This window comes from Otolemur garnettii, unplaced genomic scaffold, assembly GCF_000181295.1.
Source record: "Otolemur garnettii isolate 467f Iridium unplaced genomic scaffold, OtoGar3 scaffold00125, whole genome shotgun sequence".
In the NCBI taxonomy this organism is placed as follows: Eukaryota; Metazoa; Chordata; class Mammalia; order Primates; family Galagidae; genus Otolemur; species Otolemur garnettii.
In genome coordinates this window covers 705,445-719,451 of record NW_003852520.1, presented here as the reverse complement: position 1 = coordinate 719,451, position 14,007 = coordinate 705,445, and the positions used below count along the sequence as shown (strand labels likewise).

Sequence of the window (14,007 nt, the reverse complement as noted above, 5' to 3'; positions counted from 1 at the left end):
AAAAAAAAAAGGAAAAAAAATTCTCCAAATCCAGAAATTAACACTGATAACATTAACTATCATCTCATCATTAGCTCCCACTCCATTTCATCAGTTGTTCTGATAAGTCTTTTATAACAAAACAGAACCATGTGTTATATTTGCTTTTCATGTTTTTTAGTCGCTTCAATCTGGATCATTTCCTTGGTTGTTTTTCTTGACTTTTATGACCTTGACCCTTCTGAAGACCACAAAGCAGTTATGTTTTAGAATATCCCTGAGGTTTTTCTCTGGCGTCCTCTTAATTGAGTAAATTGCACATCATTAGCAAGAATTGTGCCCCACAGCAGTGATGCTCTTCTCTCTGCATCCTCCAGGTGGCATGCAGTCTTGATTTTTCCCACTACTGATGATGTCTCCTTGGATCATTTGATTAAGGTGAGGTCTGTAAGCCATTTCCTCCATCAAATTTGGTGGCAAGTACTTTTTCAATGAATTTTCTTTTTTCTTTTTTTTGTCACCCTTGGTAGCGTGCTGTGACATCAGCACAGTTGTCACCCTCGGTAGAGTGCTGTGGCATCACAGCTCACAGCAACCTCCAACTCTTGGGCTTAAGCAATTCTCTTCCCTCAGCACCCCAAGTAGCTGGGACTATAGGTGCCTCCACAACGCCTGGCTATATTGTTGTTGTTGTTGCAGTTGTCATTGTTGTTTTATCTGGCTAGGCCTGGGTTCAAACCCACCAGCCTCAGTGTATATGGCTGGTGCCCTACCCATGGAGCTACAGGTGCCACCCTGAATTTTCAATTTATACACTTATTTATTATGTCTGTATGGGCTCAGGACTTTTTTTTTTAGACAGAGTCTCACTTTGTCACCATGGGTAGAGTGCTGAGGTGTCATAGCTCACAGCAACCTTCAACTCAGGCTCAAGAGATCCTCTTGCCTCAGTTTTTCTATTTTTAATAGAGATGAAGTCTCACTTTTGCTCAGGCTAGGATTACAGGTGTGAGCCACCACACTCGCCAACTAGCATTTGTTTTGATGTTCACACCATCCCTTATTTGGCCAGTGAGCCCCTGCAAGCAGCTTCTGTGTCATTTTGACATATTCTCATCAGTTTTTGAACACTTGTTTTTGGGCACAAGATATTCTATGGAAATAAATTTTATTTTTAATTTTCAAAAGTAAAATAGTACATTTTAAGTAAACTGTTAACAATGTAGTTATATCTAGTTAACTCATACAATATTGTTTTCTCAAATTCTCAAAAGGCACTCGCACTGCACCCTTTAAAAAAGATACTAAAGGAGGGCAGCGCCTGTAGCTCAGAAGGGTAGGGTGCTCGCCCCATATGCTGAAGGTTGTGGGTTCAAACCCAGCCCTGGTCAAAAGAAAAAAACAAAAGAAAAGATACTAAAGGATACTTGCATTTAACAAGTTCTGCAAAGAACACAATTCTACAATGTCTGTTTTTTTCATGATACTCAAAACATTGAGTTACATGTCAACTTAACCTATGTTTTGGAAGAAAAAAATTACACAATTAAAATCATTCATTCTCTAATCTTTAGTTCTGTCTCCACAAATAAAATCTATCACTTTGCACAATAAGAAAGCAGAAAATAAAATACAATCAAAGGGAGCTAACCTGAAATTATTTATCTCCTTTGTCCAAAAGTAACGAATTAAGTGAGGGAGATCAATATAACAATATCACTGTTCACTTTCTTACGATTTAACTCTGGCTCAGAAAGTAACAATGTACAATCCATCAGTGTATACAAACTCCACATTTTATAATAAAAGAAAATAGGCTTAATATTTAAGAGGAGAATCACTGTGCACATAATTACTGAAAGACTATTTTGCTATCGTCATTCCTCAAAAAGAATACACAGGGACCTTTCAGAAAACAGTTCACTGTCATTTCCCAAATGTTAGATTATATCATCCTAAATAAACATGAGGAAAAAAATTAAAACATTTTTTGTCCTCATAGTGCTTCCCTCCCGAAATTCATATTAGTTTTTGGAAATCACTTACATCTTAGCAATTTAATATAAATGAAAAGCAATCTTCATTTTTAAATAAAAATCCTAATACCATTTTTGACACTGCAAATAGGACCCTCACAAAGTAAGAGAATGAGTGAAATAGCAAACTCTGGTACCTGGACAGGTATGTTTCATCATCAATGAGAGTAACTCGAAAGTCTCAAATTACCTATTTTCAATTAAAGGAAGGGCTTTTAGGCCACTGCAGTCATTTCCTCATCACAGTGGCTTGATTCTTTTATTTCCAGGTGCCCCAAATCTTCACCTGCAGTTTTCCTCTCGCACTTCTTGGGAAGTGCATCATTAGCACAAATTTTCCTCATTTTAATTTGGCAGTTTCAGATCAAACTTTCATTCCCTCAAAGTTTTCAGATTACTCTCATCCACAGTGTCTGGAATCTCAAGGCCATACCCTTCACACTGAGGCTCCCGGGAGCAGCGCCGCCTTCCGTCTCTGAGGCTGTTTGTAACTCGATCTGCTCCAGCTCTGCGGGATCCATTTAAATACTTCTTGGAGATCAAGATGATTTTGAAACCACTGAAGTTTTTCACCAATAAGGTTAAGACACAAGGCCTTTCCGTTCTTTAATTTCCCCCCCTTTTCTTGTTTGTGGGCCTCTCTTGTAATTTGAGCTGCTTTTCTACCATCTGGACAGATGACCTTTCCCCCGCCAGCCTCGCACTGTTCCCGTTATCGCTTTATGCGGGGTGACGTCGAGCTGCACTGAGGTCTGCATCGTGGTCTGCATCACGGTCTGCACCGTGGTCTGCACCGTGGCTGCATCATGGTCTGCACCGTGGTCTGCATCATGGTCTGCACCGTGGTCTGCATCATGGTCTGCATTGTGGTCTGCACCGAGGTCTGCATCATGGTCTGCACTAAGGTCTGCATCGTGGTCTGCATCGTGGTCTGTACCGAGGTCTGCATCATGGTCTGCACCGTGGTCTGCACCGTGGCTGCATCATGGTCTGCACCGTGGTCTGCATCATGGTCTGCATCGTGGTCTGCACCGTGGCTGCATCATGGTCTGCACCTAGGTCTGCACCGTGGCTGCATCATGGTCTGCACCTAGGTCTGCACCGTGGCTGCATCATGGTCTGCACCGAGGTCTGCACCATGGTCTGCACCGTGGCTGCATCGTGGTCTGCACCGTGGCTGCATCATGGTCTGCACCGTGGTCTGCACCATGGCTGCACCGAGGTCTGCACTGTTGCTGCATCATGGTCTGCACCGAGGTCTGCACCGTGGCCTGCACCGTGGCTGCATCATGGTCTGCACCATGGTCTGCCCCGAGGTCTGCACCGTGGTCTGCACTGAGGTCTGCATCATGGTCTGCATCGAGGTCTGCACCATGGCTGCATCGTGGTCTGCACCGAGGTCTGCATTGTGGTCTGCACCGAGGTCTGCACCGTGGCTGCATCATGGTCTGCACCGTGGTCTGCACCGAGGTCTGCACTGTGGTCTGCATCGTGGTCTACACCGTGGTCCAGACCCAGGCAATCCCACCTCCCGCCAGTACCCGGCCCCACGCACGTGGGGCACAGGGCTGGCGCCGACTCTAACACAAGATATTCTAAGGCTCACTTTGTTCTTTCCTTGCTTCCAGAAATGGAATCGCCATTTCTCCAAGGAACCCTGATTCCTCAAAGTACGTAACAGTATTTTAAAAGCAGGATCTAGGCACTAAGGTCTCGCTATTCTCAGGCCAGAACAGAGCTCGAAAATGCATGTATTTACACTATATTTATCTCTACATCTACTTATATTGAAAATCATGAGTTTACACCAATTCTTCCAACTCCAATCTCACACCACAGGATTCATTGTAGTTTCCTCCTTTACCACATTTTAACTCCCTTCTCTGAGAGTGATAAACTTAGCATCCATTATACTTAATATTCTTAAAATCTATCTTTAGTACATGTACATAATCAATTTCCCAGCACTGTCATACCTTGTATTAGCTGCCCTCCACTCAACTCCAAGACCCCCTGGGGGCTGCTGCCGTCCCCTAACTCCTGGATGCCCTCCTTATCAGGGTCACTTCTCTGACACAGCATGCTGAGCCACTGTCCTGTCAGGAAGGAGGACATTTTTGACTGGTTCATGTCCATATTCTCAACTCCAAGAACAGTGACTGGAACATGGTACATATGCAGAAAATGTCACTTGATGGACTGAATCGCTTTCTGACTCTTGCTATGCTGAACATCCTAAGATTTTTCTTACTTTTCAAGGCCACATGATTCCAGTACTGCAGATTCTGGGATTCCAAGCCCTGTCTCTGCCATGTGAATGTAGCACAATGACCAACCAAGGGAGGAACCAGAGAGTGGCCAGCCTGGACCATTCTCCTGTGAATAAACTCATAAAGAATATGAGGATACCCTGGGGTGTACAAGAATGGGCAAAGGTAGGCGGGAGAGCCTTTAAGAGTGGCAGCTGGGAAGCAGAACTGGAACATGTCCAGGAAGTGCCAGGATAGCCCAATGACACAGGCTGACTGAAGAAACTGCCAGAAGCTAGCAAAATTTGACTGCAGAGGAAGAGCAATGTTTGGTAAAGATTGTGTTTTGGTGTTTGTTATTTCTATGTTTTTAAGAAGGTGTCTTGCTGTGTGTTACCTAGGCAGGAGTATGATCATAGCTCACTGAAGCCTCAAACGCCTGGGATTAAGCAATCCTCCTGCTTTCGGCTCCAGAACAGCTGGGATAACTATACCAATTTTTAAAAATATAATTAAGCTCCAAAACCAAACTTACACTGTAATTCTGGCAACAGAATAATAATCAATATCAATGTTTGATCACTTTCAAAAAAAAATTCAGTTCCTATGTTGCTTGAAACACATAGTGATACTATCCATATGACAACTGAGCTCTTCCTGTGGCACTAATTCTAACTGAGCCCTGAGCATATTTCTTGCCCTTCCGTTTAATCATTTTAAACATATTTTCTTAAAAGTTGCTAAATGGGGTTGGGCACAGCAGCTCACACCTGTAATTCCAGCACTTTAGGAGGCTGAGCGGGGAGGATCAATTGAGGCCAGGAGTTCAGGACCACCCTGGACAACACAGTGAGAACTTCTCACTAAAAAATTTAAAAATTCAGCAGTCATAGTGGAGCACATCTGTACTTCTGGCTACTAAGGAGGCTGAGGCAGGAGGCTTGCTTGAGCCCAGGAGTTGAAGGCTGCAGTGAACTATAGTTACACCACTGCACTGTAGCCTAGGCATACAATGAGATTCTGTCTATTAAATTTTATTTTTGCTGGCTCAGCACCTGTACTCAGTGGCTAGGGCACCTGCCACATACACTGGCAGCCTGGACCTGCTAAACAACAATAACAAATACAACAACAACAACAACAAATAGCCAGGCATTTGTGACAGGCACCTGTAGTCCCAGTTACTTGGGAGGCTGAAGCAGGATGATCACTTGAGCCCAAGAGTTTGAGGTTGCTGTGAGTTGTACCGCCACGGCACTCTACCAAGGGTGATATAGTGAGACTTTGCCTCAAAAAAAAATAAAAAATAAAAAAACATTTTTTTGCTAAATGGAACTACTAAAAATTATGATCAGTAGAGACTTCCTACTATTAGCTTTATATTTTTATATTACCTCTGTGCTTTTAAATATTAGGCTTATATTGCTCCTTCTTGATTTTGCCATTTCAGAATATTGTCTTCTCACTATGGAAGTTAGAGATTAAGCTCTACTTCTTTCTCCCCATGCACATCATGCATGGTACCCTTTTCCAAAGCCCATGCTTCCAAATTTAATTGTATATTTTTTGTTGTTAGATGAATCCTCAGTATTTATGTTGTCATAAATACAATTATTTTCTTATACAAGATTTTGTTTTCCCTAGAGTTAATAGCTGGTTCTTAAGTTTATTCAATTTTCTGTCATCAGTTCAGCTCCTAAAGTTTCGATCTAATATTTGTTTCCTCTGGAGACTTCAAACGCTGCTCGAATTTTGTCAATTCCATCCTTCTGAAGAGCTGGCCGAATGTCATCTGGGTTGGTTGCCGTGCCTCTATGTACATAGCTGTCCACCTGGGCTCTTCCTCTCAGCACTGTCTTAGCTTCAATTACCTTCTATGTTTGACACTGTTTTCTGAATTTTTTTTCTTTCTTTTTTTTTTTATGAGACAGAGTCTTATTTTGTCACCTTCGGTAGAGTGCTGTGGTGTAACAGCTCACAGCAACCTCCAACTCTTGGGCTTAGGCAATTCTCTTGCCTCAGCCTCCCAAGTAGCTGGGACCACAGTGTTTTCTGAATGTTATAATTTCCTCCCTCTTGGTTTATTTCCTCATTTTGCTGGATCACATCTCCAGGATCTTCCCAGAGATCTTGAGAAATGGGAGCACACTAGGTCCTTCTTCTGAGATTTAGCATGTCTGAAAGTCCTTTTCTATTCACACACTTGGTTGACAGTTGGCTGAGTACTGAAGAGTACACTGCATATAATTTTCCTCTAGAATTTTGAAGGTAGTACTTTTCTAGATTCCATTGTTGGGATTGAGCAACCTAAGCCATTCTGATTCCAGTCTTCAAAACTGAAAGTAAGATCATCTCTTTAACCCAGATTTTCTACAAATTCACAATGACATGCCTCGATGTGGATATTTTCACATTTGTGGTAGGTGCTTGATAGGCTCTTTCAGTGTGGAAACCCATATCCTCAATTTCTAAAAAGCTTTTACTGATTGTTTCTTTTCTTCTTTTTCTTTCTTTCTTTTCTTTTTTCTTTTTTTGGAGACATAGTATCACTATGTTGCCCTTGGTAAAGTGCCGTGTCTTCACAGCTCACAGCAACCTCAAACTCTTGGGCTTAAGCTAGGGTGACCAGATGTCCCGCTTTTTAACAATTCGTCCCTCCATGTTCTAAAAAAGTCTCAGTTTTTGGAAAGAACGGGCAGGAGAACAGGAAGGGAATATACGGTTTTCAGCTGCCATGTGGCTATTTCGCCAGGATATGAGTTTTATATTATTTTTGTTAATTTTATAATGTTAAACTGTAATAATAACAAATAACTGTTGAGAAGTGATTATTGAGAACTGCTTATCAAAGTTTGCATTGTTGTGAGGCCCTGCTCTGCCCTGTCCGCTGCCCCGCCCCCCGCCTTGCCCCCGCTCCGGCCCCCCACCCCCTACCCGCGTTGTCCCGCTTTACCAATGTTAAAACCTGGTCACCCTAGCTTAAGCGATTCTGTTGCCTTCGGCTCCCAAGTACCTGGGACTGTACAGGCGCCAACCACAACGCCCGATTTTTATGTTATTGATGTCATTGTTGTTTAGCAGGCCCAGGCCGGGTTCTAGCCCCGGTACGTGTGGCGGGCATCCTAACCATCGAGCTACGGGCTCCGAGCTTGATGGTTTCCTTTTTCCTCTGTCTTAATTCTGTCTGGAACTCCCGCCCCAATATTCCGCCAGCTCCGCAGCAGCCTTGCGCATGCGCACTCCCGCCAGCCCTTCGCGCTTGCGCACTGCGTCGCCACGCCCTTCTTCCGCTGCGCTCTGGCCGCGCGGGCTGAACGGCCTTCCGGAACGCCCCCCGCCTCGGCGCTTCGCCGTCCCTCGGCCAGAAGCCTGCGCCTGGGCCCGCGCGGGAGGAGTGGGGGCTCTGAGGGGAACGGCTACCCCGCCCGCCCCGGTCTCTTTTCCTGGCGGCGGCGGCTTCTTTCGTAGGACAATATGTTCAAGAGAATGGCCGAATTTGGGCCTGACTCCGGCGGGAGAGTGAAGGTCAGTGCCCGGCCCGCGCCCCCTTCTGGGCGGCTCCCCGGGCCGGCTCCTCCCTGCGCGGCGGGGCGGGGCGGGCCGGTCTTGCTTTCCTTCCGCGCCTTCTCTGTCAGTTTGAACCGTAGAGAGCGGAGGGCAAATCAGACCTATTGGGCGAAAAGTTCAGCGTTCCTTGGGGCCAACTTCCCGCCTCGCGTCCGCGCTCCCACCCCCGCCGCAAGACAGCCGCGGAGCGGTGCGGCCGGCGGGGACCTGCGCGAGGCTGCCGGGGGCCGGGAAGGCGGGGCGCACGAGCGGCCCCCGGGGTCCTCCGTCCCCCGGGCTGCCGCCCCGCTGGGTATGCGGATGATGGCGGCAGCGAGGAGAGGGCGAGCGCGTACCCGCGGCTTACGAGTGCGGCCACTGAGCCAGCGAAGCGTGGAAAAGTTCAGAAATTGTGCTGGAGTTAATGGTGCTCGCCACGCCCCAAAGCTACGACCGAGACTGGCAGAGAACACAGCCCAGTGCCTGGCACGTAGGGGACACTGAGTAACGCGAGCTTTAGTTATTAACAAGTAATCACAGGCCGGGCGCGGTGGCTCCCGCCTGAAACCCCAGCGCTGTGGGAGGCCGAGGCAGGTGGATTGCTGAGCTCAGGAGTTTGAGACCAGCCTGAGCCAGAGCGAGACCCCGTCTCTGAAAATAGAGGGGCCTGGTGGAGGCGCCTGGGGTCCCAGCTGCTCGGGAGGCTGAGGCAAGAGAATCTCTTGAGCCCAAAAGTTCGAGATTGCTGTGAGCTGTAACGCTACGGCACTCTACCAAGAGCAATAAAGTGAGAGAGTCTGTCTAAAGAAAAAAGTAATCATAGAGCCTAACATAATGTTTGATATGGCGACAATTTCTCTCACATTTTCCCGGCACGTTAATTTTTAAGATAGACACACCTATTTTTTACCCCTTCTGATTTTCGTTTGTAACAGGACGTTTTATATTTAAAAGAAATCACCTACTTTTGTACCAAAATGGTTAATTTGTAGATTTCTTAGTCTTTATATCATGTTATTTTTCCATAATTTTATTTTATTTCATTATTTACGTTTTTCTTTTTAGAGACAGAATCTCAAGCCGTCGCCTTGGGGTAGAGTGCTTGGCGTCACAGCTCACAGCAACCTCCCACTCCTGGGCTCAAGCGAGTCTCCTGCCTCAGCCTCCCGAGTAGCTGGGACCACAGGCGCTGCCACAATGCCCAGCTATTTTCTTTTTTCTTTTTTTTTGGGTTGTATTGGTAGAATCCCAGGCCGTATTCATACCTGCCACCTCTGGTGTATGTGGCTGGCGCCTTATCCGCTTGAGCTACAGGCACTGAGCCAGAAAGAGGTTTTCTGTTTCTTTTTCTTTTTTTTTTCTTTCTTTTTTTCTCCCCCCTTGCAGTTTTTGGCCGGGACTGGATTTGAACCCACCACCTGCGGCATATGGGACCAGCGCCCTACCCCTTTGAGCCACAGGCCCCGCCCAAGTTTTGTTTGTTTGTTTGTTTTTAAAAGAAAAGAGAGTCTCACTTTTCCCCCCTGGGTAGAGTGCTGTGGAATCACAGTTCATAGCAACCTCCAACTCCTGGGCTTATCGATTTTGCCTCAGCCTCCCAAGTAGCTGGGACAACAGGCACCCCCCACAACGCCTGCCTATTTTTGTTTTTTGGTTGCAGTTGTCATTGTTGTCTAGCTGCTACGGGCTGGCGCCTACCCTCTGAGCTACAGGCGCTGCCCCATAATTTTAATTATAACGCGTGTGTATATATAGCCACCATACATAGTGTTTTTATATCACATGTAAAGTGGGAATTCTTAAAAAATTTCCAAACCTACTGAAATCTGACTGAAAGGAAAGAGAAGCCAAATAAAAATTTATAGTACCACATGCTTTGTAAGCACACATTTTCCCCAAGCTTTGGAGCAAGGTTTTGGCGGGATAGGAAGCTACTTCAGAAAAAGAACATTCGATTTTGGGGAAGAAATTACAGCACATTCCTTTTAATCATGTTGGATTTTAAAGTTTTAAGTTTCTCGTCTGGTGACTAGAAGTTAAACCTGTGGTCTCAAATGCTTCTCCACTAGAAGTGTAAAGTTTCAAAACTGGGGATCGATTTCTCCTTGCTGATTCTTACTTGCTCTTCTTGGCATCTTTTTGCAATTTAGATACATTTCATTCAGAAGGAATTTCTTGAAAAGTGATACCCATTTTATCATTGGTGGCATTGCAAGTCCCTAGCAACACCCTAGTCAGCTATGGGATCTATCAGGCACTCAATGCCTTAATGCCCTTGTACTCAGTCAGGCCTTGAACCAGAAGCCCAATCGGAGGTTCCTACAGAAGCCTCCGTAGCGCTTACTATATAATTAAGTTCTCATACAAACTGCTTCCTTCTTATGAACTAACATTGGTTAGGTTTGTAGGTATTGGATTTAGTAGTTAATTATCCAGCCACAAGTAAAATGTTTCCATTTTGTTCACTACTTTTCCTCATTTCTTATTAATTGTGGTCAGTTACAGTGGCACAGCACTTTTCACATGTAGTATTCTTGCTCTTTGTCCTTCAGATACATTGCTACTATGGAATAGTTGGTTTCAGATTTCGGTCTTTATTTTCATGGAAGTCTGTCAACGCCCCTTGCCTTTACACTTTCAGATGTGATGAGAGACAGGTGTGCACATCTCAGAACTGAGCACACATGTAGGAAGCCTGGCACTGGCCAGTGTTTACCAAGCTTCAGTCATCCAAGTGCCACTTTACTATTTTTGCCATATCTGAATCTGTAATTATGGTAGCAATTATATTTAAATCAGTTCAATTTTTTTTATTTATTTATTTTTTGAGACAGAGCCTCAAGCTGTCGCCCTGGGTAGAGTGTGGTGGCATCATAGCTCACAGCAACCTCCAACTCCTGGACTCAAGAGATTCCCTGCCTTTGTCTCCCAAGTAGCTGGGACTACAGGTGCCCGCCACATGCCTGGCAATTTTTTGGTTGTAGCCATCATTGTTTGGCAGGCATGGGCTGGATTCAAACCCGCCAGCTCAGATGTATGTGGCTGGTGCCTTAGCCGCTGGAGCCACAGGCACAGAGCCAGATCAGTTCAATTTTTAAAAGGCCCCTTCCTACATGTTAATATTTTTACAGTTGTAGATTTGAATTTCTAGTTATAGTTTTTCTAATACTGACTAAACACATAAAATAATAAAACATAAAATGTTTGCATTTACTCTCCTGCTCACAAACTGTCTTTGATGTACGTACCATGTTTTGAGAAACATTACCATAGTCTAGTTAATAAGGACATTACCACCAGAAAATGCCAGTTTTTTTGTTTTTTTTTTTTTAGAAACAGAGTCTGACTTTGTAGCCCTTGGTAGAGTGCTGTGGCATGACAGGTCACAGCAACCTTCAGCTCTTGGGCTTAGGCAATTCTCTTGCCTCAGCCTCCCGAGTAACTGGGACTACAGGCGCCCGCCACAACACCTGGCTATTTTTTGTTGCAGTTTGGCTGGGGCCAGGTTCCAGCCTGTCACCATCGGTATATGGAGCTGGCGCCCTACTCACTGAGCCACAGTCACTGCCTGAAGATGCCAGTTTTTACTGGACAATTTTTATTCTAACACCTAGCTTTCAGATTTGTAAGTAAAGGGCCTTTTGTATTTCTTTTAACAAAATTCTCAATGTGTTGTACGTGATTTAAGTAAAAGCGTTTTCAAAGTGGAAATATTGTGATTAATCTGGTGGTCAGTTATTTGTGTTAATATGAAATGAGGATAAGTGTCTGAAATTGATTTTTGGTCATAACCAAACTCTAGAGCAGTGGTTCTCAACCTTCCTAATGCCAGTGTATTTTCATTGTTACAAAGGGGTCACGACCCACAGGTTGAGAACTGCTGCTAGAGTCTGCAATGGTTAGAATGCCATTCCTTTAAACAAGTTTTCGGGGCCATGTTTTGTTCATTTAGGTAATGATACAATGTTTACTGGTTTTTAAATTATTTTTCTTTTAGGGGGTTACTATTGTGAAACCAATAGTTTATGGTAATGTTGCTCGGTATTTTGGAAAGAAAAGAGAAGAAGATGGGCACACCCATCAGTGGACAGTGTATGTAAAACCGTATAGAAATGAGGTAGGCACTAGTTTTTTCTATAACTTTTTTAGAAACTACAGTTTATTTTGCTTCTAAATAAATTTTAATATTCTCTCATAGTAACTTTCTGATTATCAAAGTTGCCCATTGTAGAACTGTTACCAAAATATTTTGCAAAAATCAAGTGAGAACTGTCATCTTCACGTAATTATTAGTGGAAATCACTTTTCCAAAAATGCTTTCTAATTAAAATTAAGGTAACAAAGACTATCATGTTATGAACAAGGTACAAGAACACCTTCTAACATCACATCTTAAATTAACGTATTTAATCCGGTGCTTCTATCAGAGAATGTGAAAGTACTGCTGTGTAACCTGGTTGCTGATAATTGTCTTTTGCTGCTGAATTTCCAGTGCTTGGAACATAGCAAGTACACAGGTATCTAACAATATTTATTGTATAAAAAAGTTGCTTTTTTTTTTCCCTAGAAACAGAGTCTCACTTTGTCACCCTTGGTAGAGTGCCAGTGGCATCACAGCTCACAGCAACCTCCAGCTCTTGGGCTTAGGCGATTCACTTGCCTCAGCCTCCCAAGTAGCTAGCTAGGACTACAGGCACATGCCACAATGCCCTGCTATTTTTTGTTTTCAGTTTGGCTGGGGCTGGGTTTGAACCCACCACCCTCGGTACATGGGGCCAACGCCCTACTCACTGAGCCACAGGCGCCACCCTAAAAAAAAATTGCTTTATTTAAACCCTTTAAAGTCTACACCAAAACCTGTATATGAATGTTCATAGCAGCCAGAAAATGGAAATAACCCAAATGTCTTAACGACTGATGAATGAATAATTTGTATATCCAAATAACTGAACATTATTGGGCAATAAAAAGAAATACTGATATGTACTACCACATGGGTGAACTTGGAAGTATTATGCTAAGTGAAAGAAGGGCCACATGTTACATGATTCCATTTTTGTGAAATGTCCCAAAAAAAAGAAATGTCCAGAATAGGCAAATCCACAGATACAGAAAATATATTAGTGGTTGCAAATGGGTGGGGGGAGAGGGAATAGGAAGTGAATGCTAATGGGCATAGGGTTTCTTTTTGTTTAATAAAAATCTAATAAAATTGATTGTGGTGATGGTTGGACAACTCATAAATATATTAAAAACCATTAATTGGTACATTTAGGTAAATTGTGTGGGATGTGAATTATATCTCAACAAAGCTATTATAAAACCTCCAGTAACTCGGTGTTGCCCTCATGGTAAAGTTCATAATCTGTGTGTTTTAGAGATCCTGCCCCGCTTCCCCTTTCTTACTCTGCAGCCTCAACACTAGTGTGTGCCTCATCACACTCTGCCAATACTAAATCAGTTTTCCAAAAGAACATTCTTAAATGTCTCTGCTCATTCACTTTATTCCTGTCGATCCCTTAGGCCTTAGTTCAAGCATCATTTTCTTCGAAACTACTTTCTCCACTTCCAGAAGACTAAATTAAGTGCCTGCCCCTCTTACGGACTTACATCCTCACAATGCAGTATAACAGTGACAAAAGCAGGGTGTTAAGACATCATTACATATTCCAAGGTTTTTTTTTTTAGAAATTAAATGTGTGTAGATTAAGCACATAAAAAAATTCCTGAAAGCAAATAAATAAGTTAATAAACATTATTATTGAGTGTGAATGCTTTTTGAGTTGAATTTTAAATTGAATGTGAACATGTTTCTTTTTGTGTAATTATCTTTTCAAAAACAGACCTTGAGCAACAGAAGCCCTTTTATGTGTTAGAACTAATGAATGTGTTTCAAAATAAAATGGAGGCATTTTTATACTCAGTGAATATGCCTTATTCTTCGAACTTGACTGTAGATTTGCCTTGGTTTAAAATGTGGGTGTTTCTATAAGAATACCTGAAGTAGGTGTTGCTCTGAAAGGCTGGAGTAGAGCTTGGACATGACTTCCAATGTAGAGACAGGGTTTTGCTCTTGTTCAGGCTAGTTTTGAACTCCTGAGCTCAAGCAATCCACTGGTCTTGGCCTCCCAGAGTGCTAGATAACTCTAACCAGCTTCTTCTGGCCAAGACATTCTTTCTTTTTTTTTTTTTTTTTT

General features: G+C 43.5%; 1 protein-coding gene across 1 annotated transcript in view; it reads left to right on the top strand.

The window, feature by feature from the left end:
- Window positions 1–7,598: 7,598 nt before the first annotated feature.
- YEATS4 (YEATS domain containing 4) overlaps window positions 7,599–14,007 on the top strand; it is a 20,255-nt gene continuing 13,846 nt past the window's right edge. The window contains exons 1-2 of the mRNA XM_003797816.2: window positions 7,599–7,789; window positions 11,808–11,927. Coding sequence (XP_003797864.1) covers window positions 7,739–7,789; window positions 11,808–11,927 — 171 coding nt within the window. The 5' untranslated portion in view covers window positions 7,599–7,738. The remainder of the gene's footprint in view (window positions 7,790–11,807; window positions 11,928–14,007) is intronic.